This window comes from Podarcis vaucheri (genome assembly GCF_965113315.1).
Source record: "Podarcis vaucheri genome assembly, chromosome: 2".
Classification (NCBI taxonomy): Eukaryota; Metazoa; Chordata; class Lepidosauria; order Squamata; family Lacertidae; genus Podarcis; species Podarcis vaucheri.
The window spans coordinates 34,399,216-34,417,022 of NC_138760.1; the positions used below are offsets into that span (position 1 = coordinate 34,399,216).

The following is a 17,807-nucleotide window of genomic DNA, read 5'->3' on the forward strand; positions in this document are numbered from 1 at the left end:
ATCCCCATTCACCCGGCGTGGACACCCCCTTTATTATTCTACCAACACCCCTGATCTTCGGATGGGGGGGGGCTAGTTTCTCTGCAAGGCTTAGGGAGGCGTCGTCGTCGTTTATTTTGTAAATACGTCGTTTGAAACACACACACAATAAAACCGTTATAGTATCATCGGCTTCTAGAAATGCCACTGAATTTATTCCACCCTCCTTCCCACCCCCACCCCGCATCCTCGCCCCCTACCCCCACCCCCCACCCCACGGTGAATAGGGAGAAGATCAGGCCGTGGGCCCGAGTGCCTTGGCAAGCTGCAGCGAGTCCAGGCTGCAGCGTCTCTCTGCGAAAGGGGGAAGGGGGGTGGTGGCTGGGGAGGGCTGCCTAGATGTGCACCCCTCCCCCCCACCCCGGTCTCCAGAACCAGACAGCTGAGGACCCCCTCCTCCCTCCCCCCTCCGGAGAGCCCCCTCCCTGCTCTCCTCCTCCTCCTCCTTGGGACGCAGCCTGCCCGCCCCCTCCTGCCTCCCTGCTCCTTGGGCGCCGCCCCCTTGCGATTGAAACGCGGCTCACGTCGCAGGGAGGCGGGCGCCGCGCGGCCGGGGGAAGAGCCGGGCCCAGGCCGAGCGGAGGAGCTCCGGCAGCGGCAGCGGCGGCGGCGGCCTCCCTCTCTCCTCTGCTCTCCCTCCACCGCCGCGGTTGCTCCGAGGGAGCGAGCGCGCACGCAGCCAGGCAGCCAGGCTCCGCCAGCAACAAGTGCGGAGGCAGGCGAGGGAGGGCGACGGCTGACGTCAGCGAGCGGAGTATTATGGTCTGGGCTGGGCTGGCCGCCGCCGCTGCCGCCGCCGCCGCCGCTTTCCTGCTGCCCGCGGCCGAGTAAACATGGAGCTCTCCGCCGTCGGCGAGAGGGTGTTCGCGGCCGAGGCCTTGCTCAAGAGACGCATCCGCAAAGTAGGTGCCCTCGCGCGCACGGGAAGCGCCCGTCGGGGCTTTGTGCGCGCCGCCCCCGGGCCCGCAGGCCCCGCGCGAGGCCGCAGGCAGGCAGGCAGGCGAGCGAGCGGCGCTGGCCCGGCTGCTCCCCCCTGCCTTCTCCTTCTGATGCAGCAGCAGCAGCAGCAGCAGCACTCCGGAGCCCCGCCGCTTCCTCCGGGCTGCTGCTCGCGTTGCGCACGGTGCCAGCGCCACCGCCATCGAAAGCGGCTCCTGCGCCTCCTTCCTTTGCATGCATGCACCGTTCGGGCTGCTGCACGGATCTTTCGCTGCACGCATTCGCTGCATGCATGTTTGATCACGTTTTTTGCAGCACGCCCCCTTTTTCATGTATGGATTTCTCTCTCTCTCTCTCTTTCCGCCGTTGCCGCTTGTGTGTGCATTTTTGTGGCACCCTTTTGGCCACCAGCAACACACACATACACACTGCACACACCCACACCCCTGACACATGCTTTTGAGTGCACCTTTGGTTTTTATTACAAGCATGGTTTTGAGCGTTGTATTGCATTCTTCTGGACCGCCCCCCTCCTTTTCCTGAAATGCATGCTAATTTGTCTTCTCCTCTTGACATCTGCAGGGTCGTATGGAATATCTTGTGAAATGGAAGGGCTGGTCTCAAAAGTAAGTAACTGTCAAAGGCAGTCCTTGAAGCTGAATGTGTATTTAGGATGGTGTTGGCCTTGTTTTATTTTGCAGTAAAACTGAATATAGTGTTTTAATGGAAAGAGGGATGGACTGGACGATCTTTTAAGTTACCATGCACTCGTTCTGTTCTGGAAAATAAGAACGCGTTAAAGAAACAACCCCTCACACCACCTCATTTTGTTTTCCTTCTCCTTTGGCTAGATACAGCACCTGGGAACCTGAGGAAAATATTCTGGATGCACGTCTGCTTGCAGCTTTTGAGGAAAGGTATGCTCTTTAGGCAGGGGGAATTACTTTTTACCCATATCACTGTGTTTTGGAGCAGTGCTAATCTGATGTTATGATCTTCTGGGGTTTTTTAATTTTTTTCCCTTTTTCCTTTTAAAAACCTTATTTAGGGAAAGAGAAATGGAACTTTATGGTCCTAAGAAACGAGGCCCCAAACCCAAAACGTTTTTGCTAAAGGTAAGAGGAAGTGTACAGGATAAAGAGAGAGGTGTCTTCTGGGTGTAACAGAAATCACTTTCAAAAAGCAGCATTGCTAATGAGGGATGATTCCATTGCTGTGTTTATATCTGTATGTGCACCAGAGGGAAAAACAAACACTGTGATTGCTTTATAAGCTAAATTGATGAAGCTGCTGTGGCAAAGTATTAGATCAATCCAGTTCCTTTTTATCTGTTCTGTTCTGTTCTGTTGCAGGCCCAGGCAAAAGCCAAAGCTAAGACCTATGAATTCCGTAGCGACTCTGCTAGGGGGATCCGGGTGCCGTACCCAGGAAGGTCCCCCCAGGAGATGGGCTCTACTTCCCGTGCTAGGGAAGGACTGAGGCAAATCCCATTGCCCCCTCAAAGCACCTCCGCCACTGTTACCACCAACACCTCCCGGGTAGAGACCATCCAGGAAAACAGGATTGGGGCAGAGGAAGACCGGTCTGAAGCAGCCTTTAAAAAGCGAGGCCCCAAGCCCAGGAAAGAGCTCTACAAAGACCTGCCTGAATCGGCTGACGTCACCTGCAAGCGGAAATCGGTGGAACCAGGGGACAAGGCCGTGGTCGATTACCTAAAGGCCAGAAAACTGGAAGAGGCAGCTAACCCGGGCACAGCCAAATTCAGCTCAGGACACAGTGTGATCCAGTTAGCTCGGAGACGGGAGCCTGAGTTACCCAGCGCTGTCTCCAGCCCCAGAGCAGAAGCTGGCATTAAGCTGTGTGCACCTGAGGCCTACCCCCCCAGGCTAACAAAGCACAGGGCAGATTTTCTGGATCCGAAAGGGCAAAGTAGTTTGGACTTGGGCGCCCCTAAGATCTTGCACAGCTCTGCGAGCCAAGGCGGCTTATACCGAGACGGTATAGGGACCCAGGCTGGCAGGCCTTCTCTCATTGCCCGCATCCCTGTCTCCAGGATCCTTGGTGACCCGGAAGAGGAAGCTTGGAGCCCATCTCTCAACAACTTGGAGAAAGTGGTAGTCACTGATGTGACGTCTAATTTCTTGACAGTTACCATTAAGGAGAGCAGCACAGACCAAGGGTTCTTCAAGGAAAAGCGATGAATTCCCTTTGAGAAGAGGCAGCCTCTAAAGGGTTTGGGGTAGAGGTTGTTGTCTGGTTCTGGATTTTTGGTTTATTGGACAGGATTGGGGGAGGGGGAGGGGGGAACACACCTGTCCTTAACTCATTCATTTAGTCCCTCACCACCAATTTCAATTTTGGTTGGAAAAATTATCTCTAGAGTTATATTTTCTATTAGATGTAAATATGTTATTTAAAGAAAAATACATATATATATCTATATACATATATATTTCAACTCTAAGTTGTTGGTTTTTTATTTAAGGCTCTTGGAGAAGGACAGTAAAAAAAAACAGAACTGATGTATGTCTTACTTCAGTTGCAAGAGCAGGTGTAGATAGTGAATGACCTTATTAGCTAATTATAACATATTGATTTCATTTTTTCTGGTTTGTTTGTTTTCCTTTTTTTTTACCCTGTCCCTTCCCCCAAAGAAGATGAGGGCAAATAGGGGGTATTATATTCACCTGGGGGGACGATAAAAGGTCTCCAGTTTCTTGATTGTTATATTATAAGGTGTTGCTTTGTACAATCAAGTGTGCTGTATACACAACTGTTCTAGCTGGGCAGCTGAAGTGAGCACTTGACTTTACAGTATTGTCTTTCATATGTTTTGCTCCAGTTTTTTTTTTTAAGTTGTTGCTATAAAACGTGTCAATTAAAAAAACAAAAATCCGAAAGATGTTTTAGCAAAGAAGTATTAACTTGAATTACCTTTTCTTGCAAGGGAAAAGGGGCTTTGTATGTTTCAAGATTCCGAAAAAGTGTAGCTGCTGTCATGCACTTTAAAATGACTTGTGGGGAGAAGGGGGTGGGGAGAAGTAACTGAGCTGATAGTTTAGCTTAACTTGTTCTGGTCTTTCTTTCTTTCTTTCTTTCGTCCTTCCCTAGTCACTCCAAAAAAAGAAAAATCTGTTTACATTCCTTACATGCCAGAAAAGTTGGGGAGGAAAGTATCTCACTGCTCATATTTTAGGCGATCCTGCTGTTACATTGAAAGTAAACCTCCTCTCTCTTCCCCACCAACTTCCCCACAATTGACCTTCTTCCCTGGTTGTTAGATAGGTCTTTAAAAAGGTGTGTTAGGGAAGATCTTTATCTTCCTCAGAAATGTTAAGCCTCCATTATAGAGGCTGAGAAAGCAGCTCCTCTTTAAAAGACACTTAATTAGGGGCACAAGATCAGTTACAAAGCAAGCTGCCTGTTTATATGTGGCTTTCTTTCTCTTGTACTTTCTGGGAAGAAGTATATTCTGCTCCGCCCCCCCCTTACCCCCAGTCCCACACGAGATTCTTCTTTCTGTGATCAACAGTCAAATAGTTATTTTCACCTGCCAGTTTTATGCTGAACATAACCCCCTTTTTCCTGCTCCCTTGCATAAAGCACTCTTGACATTTGAAGATTTGTAAAATGCGTTGCTTATATTCAGCTCCCTCCAGTTGTTGTTTTTTTTCCGGGAATGCAAATTTGTTTCCTAACCCTGCGTTAGACCCTCCCACATTAAGAGGGGATGTGTGCAGAATGGGAGGCTGGCTTTGCTCTCGTTTGTGTTTAGCAGGTGTTGTGGTGTCCCAATAGATATTGATTTAAGCATCTCTTCTTGGTTCAAAAAGCACAAATCTGTCTAGCAGTCTCCAAGGGCCTGGTGGGGGGGGGGTGAGTAGCCTTCTCTGTCTTTTCTCTGAATGGCCTACTTGCTGGAACCTTTTAAAGCATGCTCTAATTTGGGGACGCGCTGGGGATGAAAGCACATGTGGCATAATGAGACATGGGGAGGACGAAGGTTGGGTGTAAGAAGGAAGCACAAGGAGGGCTGCTTTCTTTCTCTGGGATCAGCTAGAAATGTCTTGCTTCTTCACCCACCTCCTTGCTTCTGTTCATTATTTTGGAGGTTTCTTCCAACGAAACAAATGTGGGGATTTTTGTTGGGACTGTAATGAGGGAAGTAAGTCAGGTTCTTGTTTTCTGTCCCCTCCTTTCTAAAACGAAGCCAATATTGCAAACTCAGTTCAAAAACTTCATGAAACAAACTGCAGATGCGTTCAGTTCTCCTACATGGGGTGGGTGGGGAATATGTATGTCAGCTTTTTGTATGTTGACAAAGGTTTCTGTAGTCCTGCTACAGAGGCTGGAGGGTTTGGGGTTGGGGAAAGGGTAGTGGCCAGGAGGAATGCCTCTTGGGTTGAAAATAGATCACAAATGCGGTCCCTACCTCCTCAGGTGTCAAAGGTGGCTCTGTGCCACTGACGGACGTGTGTCTCTCGACGCACGCCCATGGGTATATAAAAGCTAAACATACATGTGGGTGTATATGTGTATGTACATAGTTACATATATTGAATGTATGTGCGTGTGAGTTATTTAATTCTCTTTGTAAAAAAAAAGGAAAAGAAAATACAAAACCTATAATCATGGATCTGGCCTAACAAGTCTCAGAAGTGAAGCTTAAGTAGGTGTCTTCGGCCAGTGTTGAATGTCTAATACAGTACCTGCTTTTTATGTGAACTGAAATATATATACGACTTTGTAAATAGAGACTTGGCTTTGTTTTGTTTGTTGCTCTGTGGAGTGCAAGAGAGATGCAACCTCCCCCCCCCATTTGCAATTCAGAGGGCCGCTGGCAATGTGTTTCCCTGCTGGAAAGGCTTGTGGCTGGGTTGGGGGGGGGGAGAGGCGGGGAGGGGACTGGGCCACTTTTGCTGACTCAGCAGTGCTTCTGCTGCAGTAACCAGAGGGGGCTGTGCTGGGTACCATTTCCTGAGTGAGATGTTTCAGTCAAGGGGAAAAGATGCTGCCTGTGACTATCTTTGTTGGAACACATCTCTCAAGGGGAGGCGGGGGCAGCTTAAGAAGACATTTAAGCCCTGGAAGAGACCTAGATCTCCATAGGTAGACTGAACTATAGCCCAGCCAGATGATAAAATTTATTACCAGACTAGAAAGGGAATTGGGCTAGGAATTTCTCCCAGTGGTTTGCTTTGGTCTCTCTGCTTATACCGGCCTGTTTTTTTTAACTCCCATCCTGTTGCCACATTATTTCCAGTCTAAGACCTCCCTGCCACTCATTCCAACAGTGACCTGAATATACCGGAGGTTAAAAACGAGAGTAGAACCCTATTATTTTTATTTGTTGCTCAGCTGATACTCACCAAGTAGTGGAAGCTGCATTGGTGAACACTGAAAGGCAAGGGTCCATCTCGGACTTTCCCCCTCGCAGGTTCCTAAGCGGTTCTCCTGGGTTTCTAAGTGGAGCGGGGCCAGGAGTGTGTGTGCGCGCGTTATTGCATCCAACAAAATCGCGGGGGGGGGGGGGTCATTCCCGTTCCCGTTGACTTCAATGGTAGGAAATGCTCACACGATGCAAGTTTTCCTCTTAGCCAAGTCATCAATGGGATCACACACCAAGTAATGCTCTAAACTGAGCAAATGCGAAGTAAACGCGAAGGAAAGCCCTATCTTAACCTTTAGAGGAGCAGTCTCTGCATCGCCAGTCTGGAGAGCTTGACGTAAAGTACGAACCAAGAGTAGGAAAAGCGCCCCCACCTCAGATTTTAAATGCAAGGACGGCAAGCTCGAGCAGAACAGGGCCGGACAGCCCTCGGCCTGCTGCGCTTCGTTTAGTGATTAAGGAGCGGCTGCAGCTCAAGGTTAGCTATGGAGATAACAGCAGTAGAGAAGCGTCCTCTTGCTCTCTCCGGAACTGCCTCCATAGCCTCCCCACTCTCCGCTAGCCTTGACGTTGCTAGGAGAGTACTATCGCATTTCTGGCAGCTCTGGGGAAGCAGAAGTCGTTTTCATGCCGAGCGTCCTCTGCGGGTCTCCCCAAGTCCTAGCTATCTTCTCCCATGACCAGACAGAGCGAAACGCGCAGGAGTTCTGCTAATCTGGCCAGACTGCGGAGCACCCAAGGGGGGCGGTCACTCGATGCCTTAGACTTAGAATAACCTTCCGTGGTCACTTGGGCGGGGGTGGGGGGGGGAGGATGGAGCGGGGGGAGTTAAAGGACAACCCTCCCTGAAGGAGAACAGCCGGCGCCTGATCTGAAAAAGTTAACTTTTCATCCCATCCTCCTTCTCGTACAACAACCCTGAGAGGGAGGGCAGGCTGAGTTTCTTCGCTGAGTGGGGATTTGAATCTGAGCTTCCCGGATTCAAGTGGGATCCTGCAGGCAGCACTCTGGCTTGGGGAATGATAAAGGCCGTCCGGTACCCCGGGATCTTTCCTGCTAAAAAAAAAAGAAGAAGAAAGAGTACAACTCGCGCTGGCCGCCTCTGAGAACAGCCACGGCCACCCTATCTCTTAGCTCTCTTTGTCTTGGGGGTCCGTGAAGTCGTTTACCTTACTCAGGAGTAAGCTCATGTTGCTGCGGGTCGTCGGTATGAGTAGCAGCAACTGCCGCATTTTTAAGCGGGATAAAAGCCTCTCTCAAGCGAGCGATGAGCCAGTAGCCACGGAACGAACCGCGGCTTGCATTTCATTAAGAAACTTCTGAATTATAAGCGTGCCCCCCCCGGAAGTCACCTTACCTTCGGGAAAAACAACAACAAAACGGGGGTGCGTGGAAGGACAGAGAGGGGCAACTCCAGAGCGACTAGATGATTTAATTTTAGGATTTTCCTGGAGGTAGAGTTTCCACTCTCGCCCCGTTCTCTCCCACCTAGTCTTGCATCCCAGCCATCTCGGGCCATCTTGGACCCTGAATGTCTCACGCTGAGAAAGGACAGCGATCAGCTCTATCAGAAAAGCCAAGTTTTGGTCGGGAGCGTCTCCTTCCCCGCAGACGCGGTGCTCGCTTAATTATTGTTTGCTGCGGCGTGTTTCCCTTCGGCTGTGCGCGACGCCAAGCCAGCAATTAGCAAGCCCAGAAACGCTGGTTCGGTAGCAGAAGAGCCAGCTTGGTCCCGCGACCGTGGGTTCCCGGGGCTGTGGGTGTGTCATGCTGCGTGCATGGCCCTGGCGCCGAAATGTGTGGGTGCCCGGCCTCTTCACGGGGAATTTTGTGGGCAGCTGGCACCTAAGTTGGGTTGCGTGGTCCTTCAAAGAAGCCCCCAGTCCTCATGAAGGATGCGCCCAAAGGCTCCCGATTTGGAAGCATCTCATCCATATTTATTTAGGACCATTCTTAACAACCTGAAGAAAAATATTTGGGTGGGGGGAGGAAGGTAAGCCCCGCCCCACGTAATCTATCATCATTTGAATGGCAATGCCCTTCAACTTTGTGGGCCCCCTCAAATATTTTATGGGGGGGGGGCAAAGACCCCTCGGCCACTAGAGGTTGGATCCTATGATTCTTACCGTATCTTTTCTCCAAAGCAACTCGAGGGGGGCAAAGCGAGGTCTCTCTTCTCCCACTTGTCCTCTTTAAAACAACATTAGGGATCGGGAGAGAGAGAGGATCCAATGGCCAGCCAATGAGTTTCTGGCTTGAGCGGAGATTTGAACCCGGTTCTGCCCGCTCGTGTTCGTCCGATGGTTTTAGTAGTCCCTGCACGGTGCCTCTGCGTCTCCTGCCGGAAAGATCAGCTCAGCCACGACTGTTCCCTTACTGAGATCAAGGGAGAACACAGTGGTACCTCGGGTTAAGAACTTAATTCGTTCCAGAGGTCCGTTCTTAACCTGAAACTGTTCTAAACCTGAAGCATCACTTTAGCTAATGGGGCCTCCTGCTGCCGCTGCGCCGCCGCTGCACGATTTCTGTTCTCATCCTGAAGCAAAGTTCTTAACCTGAAGCACTATTTCTGGGTTAGCGGAGTCTGTAACCTGAAGCGTCTGTAACAGAGGGTACCACTGTATCAAGGAAGCCCGTATTCCTTTCAAAACACCGACTCCCCTCTTTGTCCAAAAGGGAGAGCCGGGCACCAGACTGGTAGCTCAGCCTCGCATAAAGAGGTGCTTTGGTTCAATTCCCGGCGTGGCTTGGAATGTCCCCAGCAGAGCTGCTGCCAAGGACCGACTTAGATAAGCCGGCGGTCTGGCTCAGGCAGCGTTCTTTGTTTCTGCTCACGGCCTCCTCCGTGAAGGTGCTGGAGGAGCTCAAGGAACAGTCTGATGACCCTTTTGGGGGGGGGGTCCCTTCTAACTCTGCGATTCTGTGATTCTAAGACAATTGAAGGCGGTGCCTTGGGCCATTCGGAGCTGAGGGTGAGCATTCATCTCTGCAATGCTTGTCAATGTCTGCACTGAGTTGAGCTTGGCGCCCAGGTGTCACGAGGTTTGAGCTGACACGAAAGTCCTGTCCCGGATGCAGTTCAGTTGCCAAGGCTGGTCACCCCCGTCGCGTGGGAAGGCGCCTCTCTCGCTATCGCCAGCACCCCCCCCCCCCGTTGCGCCCCGCGCATCCAGCCTCGCTTCCTATGCGCTGCCGGTGTGGGAGGAAAGATCTGATTCAGTTTCTGGCAGGGATCCAGTTACTCGGGGTCTTGGAGTCCTTTCCTAAAGATAGCCAAGGAACTCGCCGTCTCCTCCGCTGTTTTTAGGAAAGGCGGCGAGACCTGTATTTTGTTGTTTTTAGGATTGCGACTTCCCTCGTTAGGAGGGCTATACAAGCTGTGTTTGGAACCGCTGCAATTTGCTTTCCCTCCTTGATATGGAACTGCTGAGTTTTCACGTTTCGGACTTCTCCAAGCTTGAGAGGAACAGGGATCCATCCATCCCTTAGCCGTCCAGGATTTATTTTGACAGCGTGGCTTTTTCAATTCTGGACTACAGAGAGATGCGGAGACTACGCCGGGCCGCTTTCCTTTCTCCGTGTCGACTAGGGCAGAATAGCCCTTCCAGAGGGATTTGTTGTTGTTGTTGTTTAGTCGTTTAGTCGTGTCCGACTCTTCGTGACCCCATGGACCAGAGCACGCCAGGCACTCCTGTCTTCCACTGCCTCCCACAGTTTGGTCAAACTCATGCTGGTAGCTTCGAGAACACTGTCCAACCATCTCGTCCTCTGTCGTCCCCTTCTCCTTGTTCCCTCCATCTTTCCCAACATCAGGGTCTTTTCCAGGGAGTCTTCTCTTCTCATGAGGTGGCCAAAGTATTGGAGCCTCAGCTTCAGGATATGTCCTCCCAGTGAGCACTCAGGGCTGATTTCCTTAAGAATGGATTGGTTTGATCTTCTTGCAGTCCGTGGGACTCTCAAGAGTCTCCTCCAGCACCATAATTCAAAAGCATCAATTCTTCGGCGATCAGCCTTCTTTAACTGCCTTGCCGTGGCGAAGGGGCTTGAATAACTCAGAGAAGCTATGAGCTATGCCGTGCAGGGCCACCCAAGATGGACAGGTCATAGTGGAGAGTTTTGACCAAACGTGATCCACCTGGAGTAGGAACAGGCAAGCCACTCCATCCCTGCCAAGAAAACTCCATGGACAAAGACCAGAGGGATTTACTCTGGACTTAACCAAGGGGGCAGCGGTGGCTGGTGCCCCCTGGGCAGGGACGGCGGGGCGGGGGTAAAGCCGGACACATAACAGGTTTTGCCCCCCTCCTCTTCCCTGCTGAGGCCTACAAAGGGCGGCAGAGAGGGGGAGGAAGCTGACGGGCAGTGCTGCCCACTGGGCTGGGGGACCGGCTGAGGGGCTGTGCCTCGTTTGCCCAAATGGAGCAGCCTCCGCTGCAATCTGAGGGGAAAGGAAGAGCGCGAGAGTGCAACCACCAGTCGGCGCGGGGTTCAAACAGTCCACCGTCCCTTGAGGATGGCAATGTGTCAGTGGATGGGCCGAAGCACAAACTCGGTGCGGCTGCAGCCTTTATTTCAGAGAGAACCAGGTAGCCCGAGGGGAGGAAGGATCATACACGTCTTTCCCCTCCCCAAGCAAAAAGAGGAATGTTGCAGCGGCCATGCAACGTTGCAAGAAAAGGAGGTGGGAGGAGAGGATTTTTACGACGTTTAATTATGGAGCAAATGTTCCAGTACAGGTTTTTCGCTTCAGCCGATTACTCAAGAGCAAGTCGTTGGAACATCAAAGGAACCGTAATTCTTCTTCATAAGGGACGCGCATGGACTTGGGAAACTCCCGATTCGGCCTCGAGTCCCGCAGGGAAAGTCTCTCATTCCACCCACAGCAATTTATATAGGGGAGGATACCCGTAAGAAAGCTCTCTTGGCTCAGCAGCGAACTTTATTCAGCGGTATGCCTAAGCAGTAGAAATTTTAAGTCGACTGCAGCATCCAGCGGCCTCTTGGGCTTGAGGAACAGCCGGTGGAAATGGCTAGGTCATCCCTGCGGGATCAGCCTGGGAATGAGCTCGCCAGGAGGCAAATGTCTGCCAAGTTAATCGGCCCCCGGGTGACACAAACAGGGGTGTTCAGGCAACGTGTGGCCTCCCAAACGCCCTTGGACTACAACTCTCGCAATCCCCGTGACCATGGCCGTGCTGGATGGGGACTGATGGGAGTCCTCCATTGAGAGGCGTGGCCCTTTCTCGTCTTCTCTCCCATACTAGTGGTTCTGCAGATGCTGCGCTTCAGCTGCTATTTATTACCCCACTTCCTACACTGTTGACTTTTGGAAGACGGTGGAGGTGGAAAATGTAGGGATCCACCCCTTTCCACCGACTCCCCCGAGCCAAGCGGCTTATAAACTACCGTTGCTCCTTTTAACCGGGTCAACATAGCACCACAGGAGCCACCGCGGGCTCAAAGAATGGGCCATTGAAGAAACGGAGTTGTGACTTGTTTTCTGGGCTCACGCAGGCGTTAGACGCTTTCGATTCCCTTCCCGGAGAGCTTCGCTGCCACATTCGGCAGCAGGACCGGCTCTGGCCACTAGAGGCCTTTGGCAGTAGAGCACTGCCTGCCTGAACAGATTCCCACAATGCCGCATTTAGAGAGAGAATAGCCAGCAGCTTTGTATGGGAGTTGCTCTGGGCCGCGGCAGCTGCAGTAGCAGTTAAGTCAAAGACTTGTACTGTAGTGTTTGGATGTCAAGAGTCTAGGGATTTGATCATGGCATGATTCAGCTGAGATATTTTTTTTCTCTCTCTCTTACAAACAGACACACACACACAAATAATAGGCAGGTTGTGTTAGAAAACACTCCAATTATCTGTAGAAATTTCTTCTAGCAAGTCACGTGGACGAGATGAAAATAAACATTAGATTACGGTAATTTGTGGACACACCTGTTCAGGGCTTGAGGCAAAACAGGGCGTGTCACCTTTCCCTGCCCTGCCGCCTCCATACCTTTTGCCACTGGCGCCGCTTTTGCCATCAGCAGAGAAGCGGTGCTGGTTGTAAGTGCAAAATTTGGATGAGATCTCACATGATTTCAGATACAAATTCAGCTGACAGCAGTGGCAGGGAGCCTGTGGGGCTGCTACCTTGGGGTCTTCTGCAACCTAAGGCAGCCACCTCAGACTGCCTAATGGTAGAACCGGCTCTGCACCTGTTAATTGTCAGTTGATAGTGCCAGGGTGTTATACAAGATGTTATAAAGAATGTTCCACAAGTCGTCAGATGAGCAGAAGGACTTGACTGTTTTTCTTTTCTTGTGAACATCTACTGATACATTAGGTAGTTCTTTTGCCCAGTATTAAATGCACTAGTACCTTATAATTTCTCTCTCTGTCTTTTGGTGGGGGAAAGAGTACAGTGGAGAAGGAAGTATTTGGGATCCATCCGAATGGAAAGTTGCACACAGAAATACAACCAATCAATTCAAGTACAGGAATTGAACTATGCATAGGCCACAGTTAGCTGAAAAGTTAAAAAAATATTTATTGATACTAAAACAATGAATTGAAAGTTATACAAAAATTGTCCAGCATAGCATCTTCTAGGAGCCCTTTTAACCTGTAAAATAAATTTAAAAAAAACAAACACACAAAACAGCCTAGAAATCTCAAGCCTAAACTAAAGTTAATGGCCAAAGGAAACTGGGAGATAAGACATCACACAAGAGAAGCAAGCAAAGCCAGCCAGCCAGGGTCAAGCAAACAAACCCCAAATGGAGCAATGAACCCACAGTGAGATCAATGGGCAGACATTGCTTTCAGCCTTATTTAATATTCTGGCTGGAAAGTCTGTCCCACTCTAACAAAGAACCTAAGCTTTCCCAGGGTAATAACATCTCCAACTTTTGTTCTCTTAGCATAAAAGCAAAGGAACAGCTCTAGTTAAAGCAATTAGAAAATGTCATACAAGAACTATTTGGCTTAAAAAAAAATTAAACACAGTGATTGACACACATTACAAAAAGCACAGGACCAATTCTCACAAGTTTCCTTCTTGTAAAAGCAATTCTTCTTGAATGCAGAACTGGTACACTGAATATTATAGGAACGTGAACAGCAAAATATAAAACTAAATCGGTTTTGTGATTTTTTTAAATTTTATAGTTTTGGTACTGTGCATACTACACCTTTAACCAAGTGACTTAAAACGGATAACTTCTTCCAGCCAATGCAAAAGAGCAACTTAATTATTCCAGATGAAAAATATCCATTTGATATACAAATACTGTAGCATTATTCATGTTTTTTTTATTTTTAACAAAAACTCTTCAAAAATTGAGAAAGTAGTGACAAGACTTTAAACAGCAGTTTGCCACACAACTAATATACTCAAGACACATAGCAGCAAACCTAAGAAAAATATATAAAGGTAGGCTTTGAATACTAACTTTATCAACTGGTAAACATGGTCAGCACCAATTTGCCACAACAGATTAAACTGTATATGAATTCACAACTTGTCAACTAGATCCCCCCCCCTTCTTAAATGTTTCACTTACTTCCACATTAAGCAACTGAATGGAGTCAACTCAAGTTGTCAGAAGAGTGGATCACCTTGCTGGTTAGTAAGGCGTTTTCAAGATTACAGACTTTGGAATTGAAATAGCTGGTTAATAGAAAGGCACAGCATTAGAACTTCTAAGGTAAAGAGAGCAACAGGCTCTTCAATTTTCCAGGCAAGCTGTGGAATATAAGCTTGTCTACAATGGCAGTGTCTGAAGAGCAAAAGTCAAGAATCCCAAGAAAATTGTACAGAAGTTTGAAACAGGCAGGGATGCCCCTCGGTAAGAGGAAATGGTTGTATATTTCAGGTTGTGTTGACAGAAGAAGCTTATCTAGAAAACCAACCGATGGCACAGGTTAGGTGCCTAGCAAAAGTTAGAAGAAAACAGGATGCACAGAGGCAAAATATACTGATGTAAGTTACAACACTGCAAGCCCTGTGTAACACAGGTATACACACATAACATAGAGAGGGTTTAAGAGATTATATTTGAGCCAGTAGGGTTTCTGGATGGAGGAAAAGCTCGTTTCTGCTCCTGAATTCTCAGCTGTATCAATGGATGTCATCAATTAACCAATACAGCATGCATGTTTCCCCCCCTTATGGAAAGGGGATGGCCTCGGCAAAACAGAAGGCTGCCATGTCTTTCTAGAAGACAGCTGCCATTTTGATTAGCTGAAAGGGACAAAACAGCATGCACACTAGGATAGTATGAAGTCTCTCTCCTACAGAACCTTGGCCCTCTAAGGCTTTAATAGCCACCTCATTGTGGCAGCATCAGCATCAGACTGCTGCCAGCAAGCACACTTCTCCAGAAGGCACACTGCAGAAATCAAGATTCACGGAAACCAAGTATGTGGTAAACACTTGATGCACAGCAAAGTCAATGAGATAGCAGGCAATTGAAGTTTACGAAATCCCTCTCAGTGACTGCAAAAACAAGACTTGCCAACTGCACAACAAAGAACACGACGGCGTTTAGGACTCTAAGTCTGGGCCAGGCATTGGCAAGAGCTTTCAAATTATTGGCTAGTGGAGGTCCTTCAGCCTTCCAAATGGAGAATTCATTGGCTGAGCTTATACTAAGAGAGACCAACAGAACATACTGTTGTATTTTGGCACCCAGAAAGTGAGACATTCATGCTTTGCTGAGAAGAAAAACAAGACCCCTGTGTGCTAAGGCCATGTAGGCCCTGAGGATTAATCCTGGGGCAAAAGCACAACACAACAAATGAACAGAAGTGGCCATTATAAAACAGGGCTCCAAGTGTCTTGAAGCAGATACAGTGGTACCTCGGGTTAAGTACTTAATTCGTTCTTAACCCGAAACTGTTCTTAACCTGAAGCACCACTTTAGCTAATGGGGCCTCCTGCTGTTGCTGCGCTGCCGGAGCATGGTTTCTAATCTCACCCTGAAGCAAAGTTCTTAATCTGAAGCACTATTTCTGGGTTAGTGGAGTCTGTAACCTGAAGCGTATGTAACTCGAGGTACCACTATATTCTAAAGCTATAGGGCAGGAATATGACCATAACGTCTTGCCCAATGGTTTAGAGCCTCTGCTTTGAGACACGAGTCCCTATTCTGCAAGGCCAACAAAAAACAAGGATACCTGAATGGAGAACAATAAATGGGCAGAGAAGTGTAGACCCTTGGGAAGTGCACCTGCATATTCAGAATAAATGCTTCCTTCCATTTCTAAGGCTATATACAAGGATGCTTTTCATTTAGAAGTTGACTTTATGGTCACATTTACACACTACATTAGAATCAGTGACATCATTGTACATATCAGCCAAAGGGACTCTTTACTCTGGTCTGGGCAAAGTTCCTTAATGGAATTATACTGTTACTATAAAGTATGTTTTTAGAACCACTATTGTGCGTACTCTAGCAATTAGTACTTCAATCTCACCAAAACATAGAAAGCTCTATGAACAATGTACAAGCCACCTATTTAGCTTCCTTCTGAAGAGAAGGTCCAATGCATCAACTGTCTAATACAAGTGTTCTGCCGGTGCAAGGATTCCTCCTTACCAGAGGGAACAGTCTCCCCTCTCCTCCTCCCCCCAAGCACTATTCTGGGGGTTCTACCAATTCTCGAGAGTGGAATTGGCGGTAAGGAGAGGGGAAAAGTCACAGTGAGTTATCGAGAGCCTTTCTGCTGGCTTCCACTAATGTAGTGGGTTAGTTGAATCCAGGCTAGTGTTTCTAACCAAAACTTAAAACTGCTCTTAAACAATCAATGCTTCATTATCAACCTGCACCTGGTTTATAAAAGCAGTTACTTGGAAACAAAACCCATTGATTTCCATGGGATTTACTTCTGCGTAAGCAAGGTTGAATGAACCAACCTGCTTTAATATCCAATTCCATATACAGCTGCAGTTAACCCAAGTGTAATCAGCACAACATCCCCAAAAGGTTTGCACCTTCCTTTCTCATCCTTATTTTATTTTAAGGAATATAAATATCTTTGTTTGGAAACTCATGTGGCAGCATTGAGTAAACAGGAAAACTGGAAGGCCAAACCATTTCTTTCTTTTTTTAAAAGGTCCAAAGGTTGCAAACTAGGGCCTGGGTGATATTATGACAGTCATACTACCAACTAAGATGCAAACACAACCTGTTCAACTTTCAGAACAATTAAGCCTGGGACACACCCATTTGTCCTTGAGGAGCTCCTATAAACAAGTATTTTAATGTTCATACACCCTAGGATTATGAAAGCTACACAGCTGCATGTTCTTGTAGCCAAGGTTTGAAAGCATTGCATTATAAATAATGGAGACCTGGAGAGGCTAACCCTTTTCACTGGCTGCAGTGTGGCCAATGCTCCCTTCACTTGCATGCACAGGCAGATGAAAGTAGACAGCTCCTCCCTGCCTCATTCTCCCAATCAGCTCAGTGCAGGGATAGGCAGCAGAGGCTCCCCTTGCCTTGCAAAAGTGCCTCTTCTTATTGCAGCACAGCACCATTCCAAGGTCTTAGGGCTGAGGAAACAAGTAGGAAAGACCTTCTTGGAATGGTGCAACAGCAGAGAATGAAATGGTGCCTTTGCAAGCCAAAAGCGCATACCGTATTTTTCGCTCTATAAGACGCACCTGTCCATAACACACACCTAGTTTTTGGAGGAGGGAAACAAGAAACAAAATATTCTGAATCCCAGAAGGCAGAACAGCAAGAGGGATTGCTGTGCAGCAATCCCTCTTGCTGTTTTGGCTTCAGCGAAAGCAACGCAAAGCCTCTTCAGTGCATTGGGAGGAACGCTCACACTGTTCTGAAGAGGCTTCGCATGACTATTCCAGAAGCCAGAACAGCAAGAGGGATCGCTGCACAGCAATCCCTCTTGCTGTTCTGGCTTCTGGAATAGCTGTGCGAAGCCTGCATTCGCTCCTTAAGAAGCACACACATTTCCCCTTACTCTTTAGGAGGGAAAAGGTGCGTCTTATAGAGCGAAAAATACAGTAATTTTTTGAGGACTGGCTGACTTTCCATAGCATGTCAGTGGGAACATCACAGCACCACAGTGGGGATCACCCCGGTAAAGCAGTTTTTAATTTGCTTAACAAAAATGAATAATGCTAAATAGTTAGATTTTTTTTTTTGGGTGTACAGAAAACCTTTGGTACAGAAAACTCACTGGCTAGCAACCCCTGATCTAGACATTCTCTGCTCCTACCCATTTCCCCCTCTGAGCATGCTATGGTCTTGGGATATGCTGAAGTCCTGGCAAGCTAGAAGGGACACAAGTCAAATTCTGACGGAAATAAACATGCTGCTCTGTGCTAGCGCAAACCTGGATTACAGGTTTGACCCATAGGAAACATCTATTTTGGGAGAAGCAAAACAGACTCAAACTGAGTCACATCTTGACTTCAGGCA

General features: G+C 48.4%; 1 protein-coding gene and 1 long non-coding RNA gene across 2 annotated transcripts in view; one reads left to right on the forward strand and one right to left on the reverse strand.

The window, feature by feature from the left end:
• The first annotated feature begins 592 nt into the window (after positions 1 to 592).
• On the forward strand, positions 593 to 5,733 carry CBX8 (chromobox 8). Its single transcript, XM_082211851.1, has 5 exons — positions 593 to 941; positions 1,561 to 1,604; positions 1,830 to 1,895; positions 2,027 to 2,093; positions 2,331 to 5,733. Exons 1-5 carry the CDS (start codon positions 873 to 875, stop codon positions 3,177 to 3,179), a joined length of 1,095 nt encoding a protein of 364 aa, XP_082067977.1. The 5' UTR covers positions 593 to 872; the 3' UTR covers positions 3,180 to 5,733.
• A 7,148-nt stretch (positions 5,734 to 12,881) lies between these two features.
• The window catches only part of LOC309525625, a 76,696-nt gene continuing 71,770 nt past the window's right edge, over positions 12,882 to 17,807 (reverse strand). Inside the window, exon 2 of the long non-coding RNA XR_014216464.1 lies at positions 12,882 to 15,217. This is a non-coding gene — a long non-coding RNA (uncharacterized lncRNA). The remainder of the gene's footprint in view (positions 15,218 to 17,807) is intronic.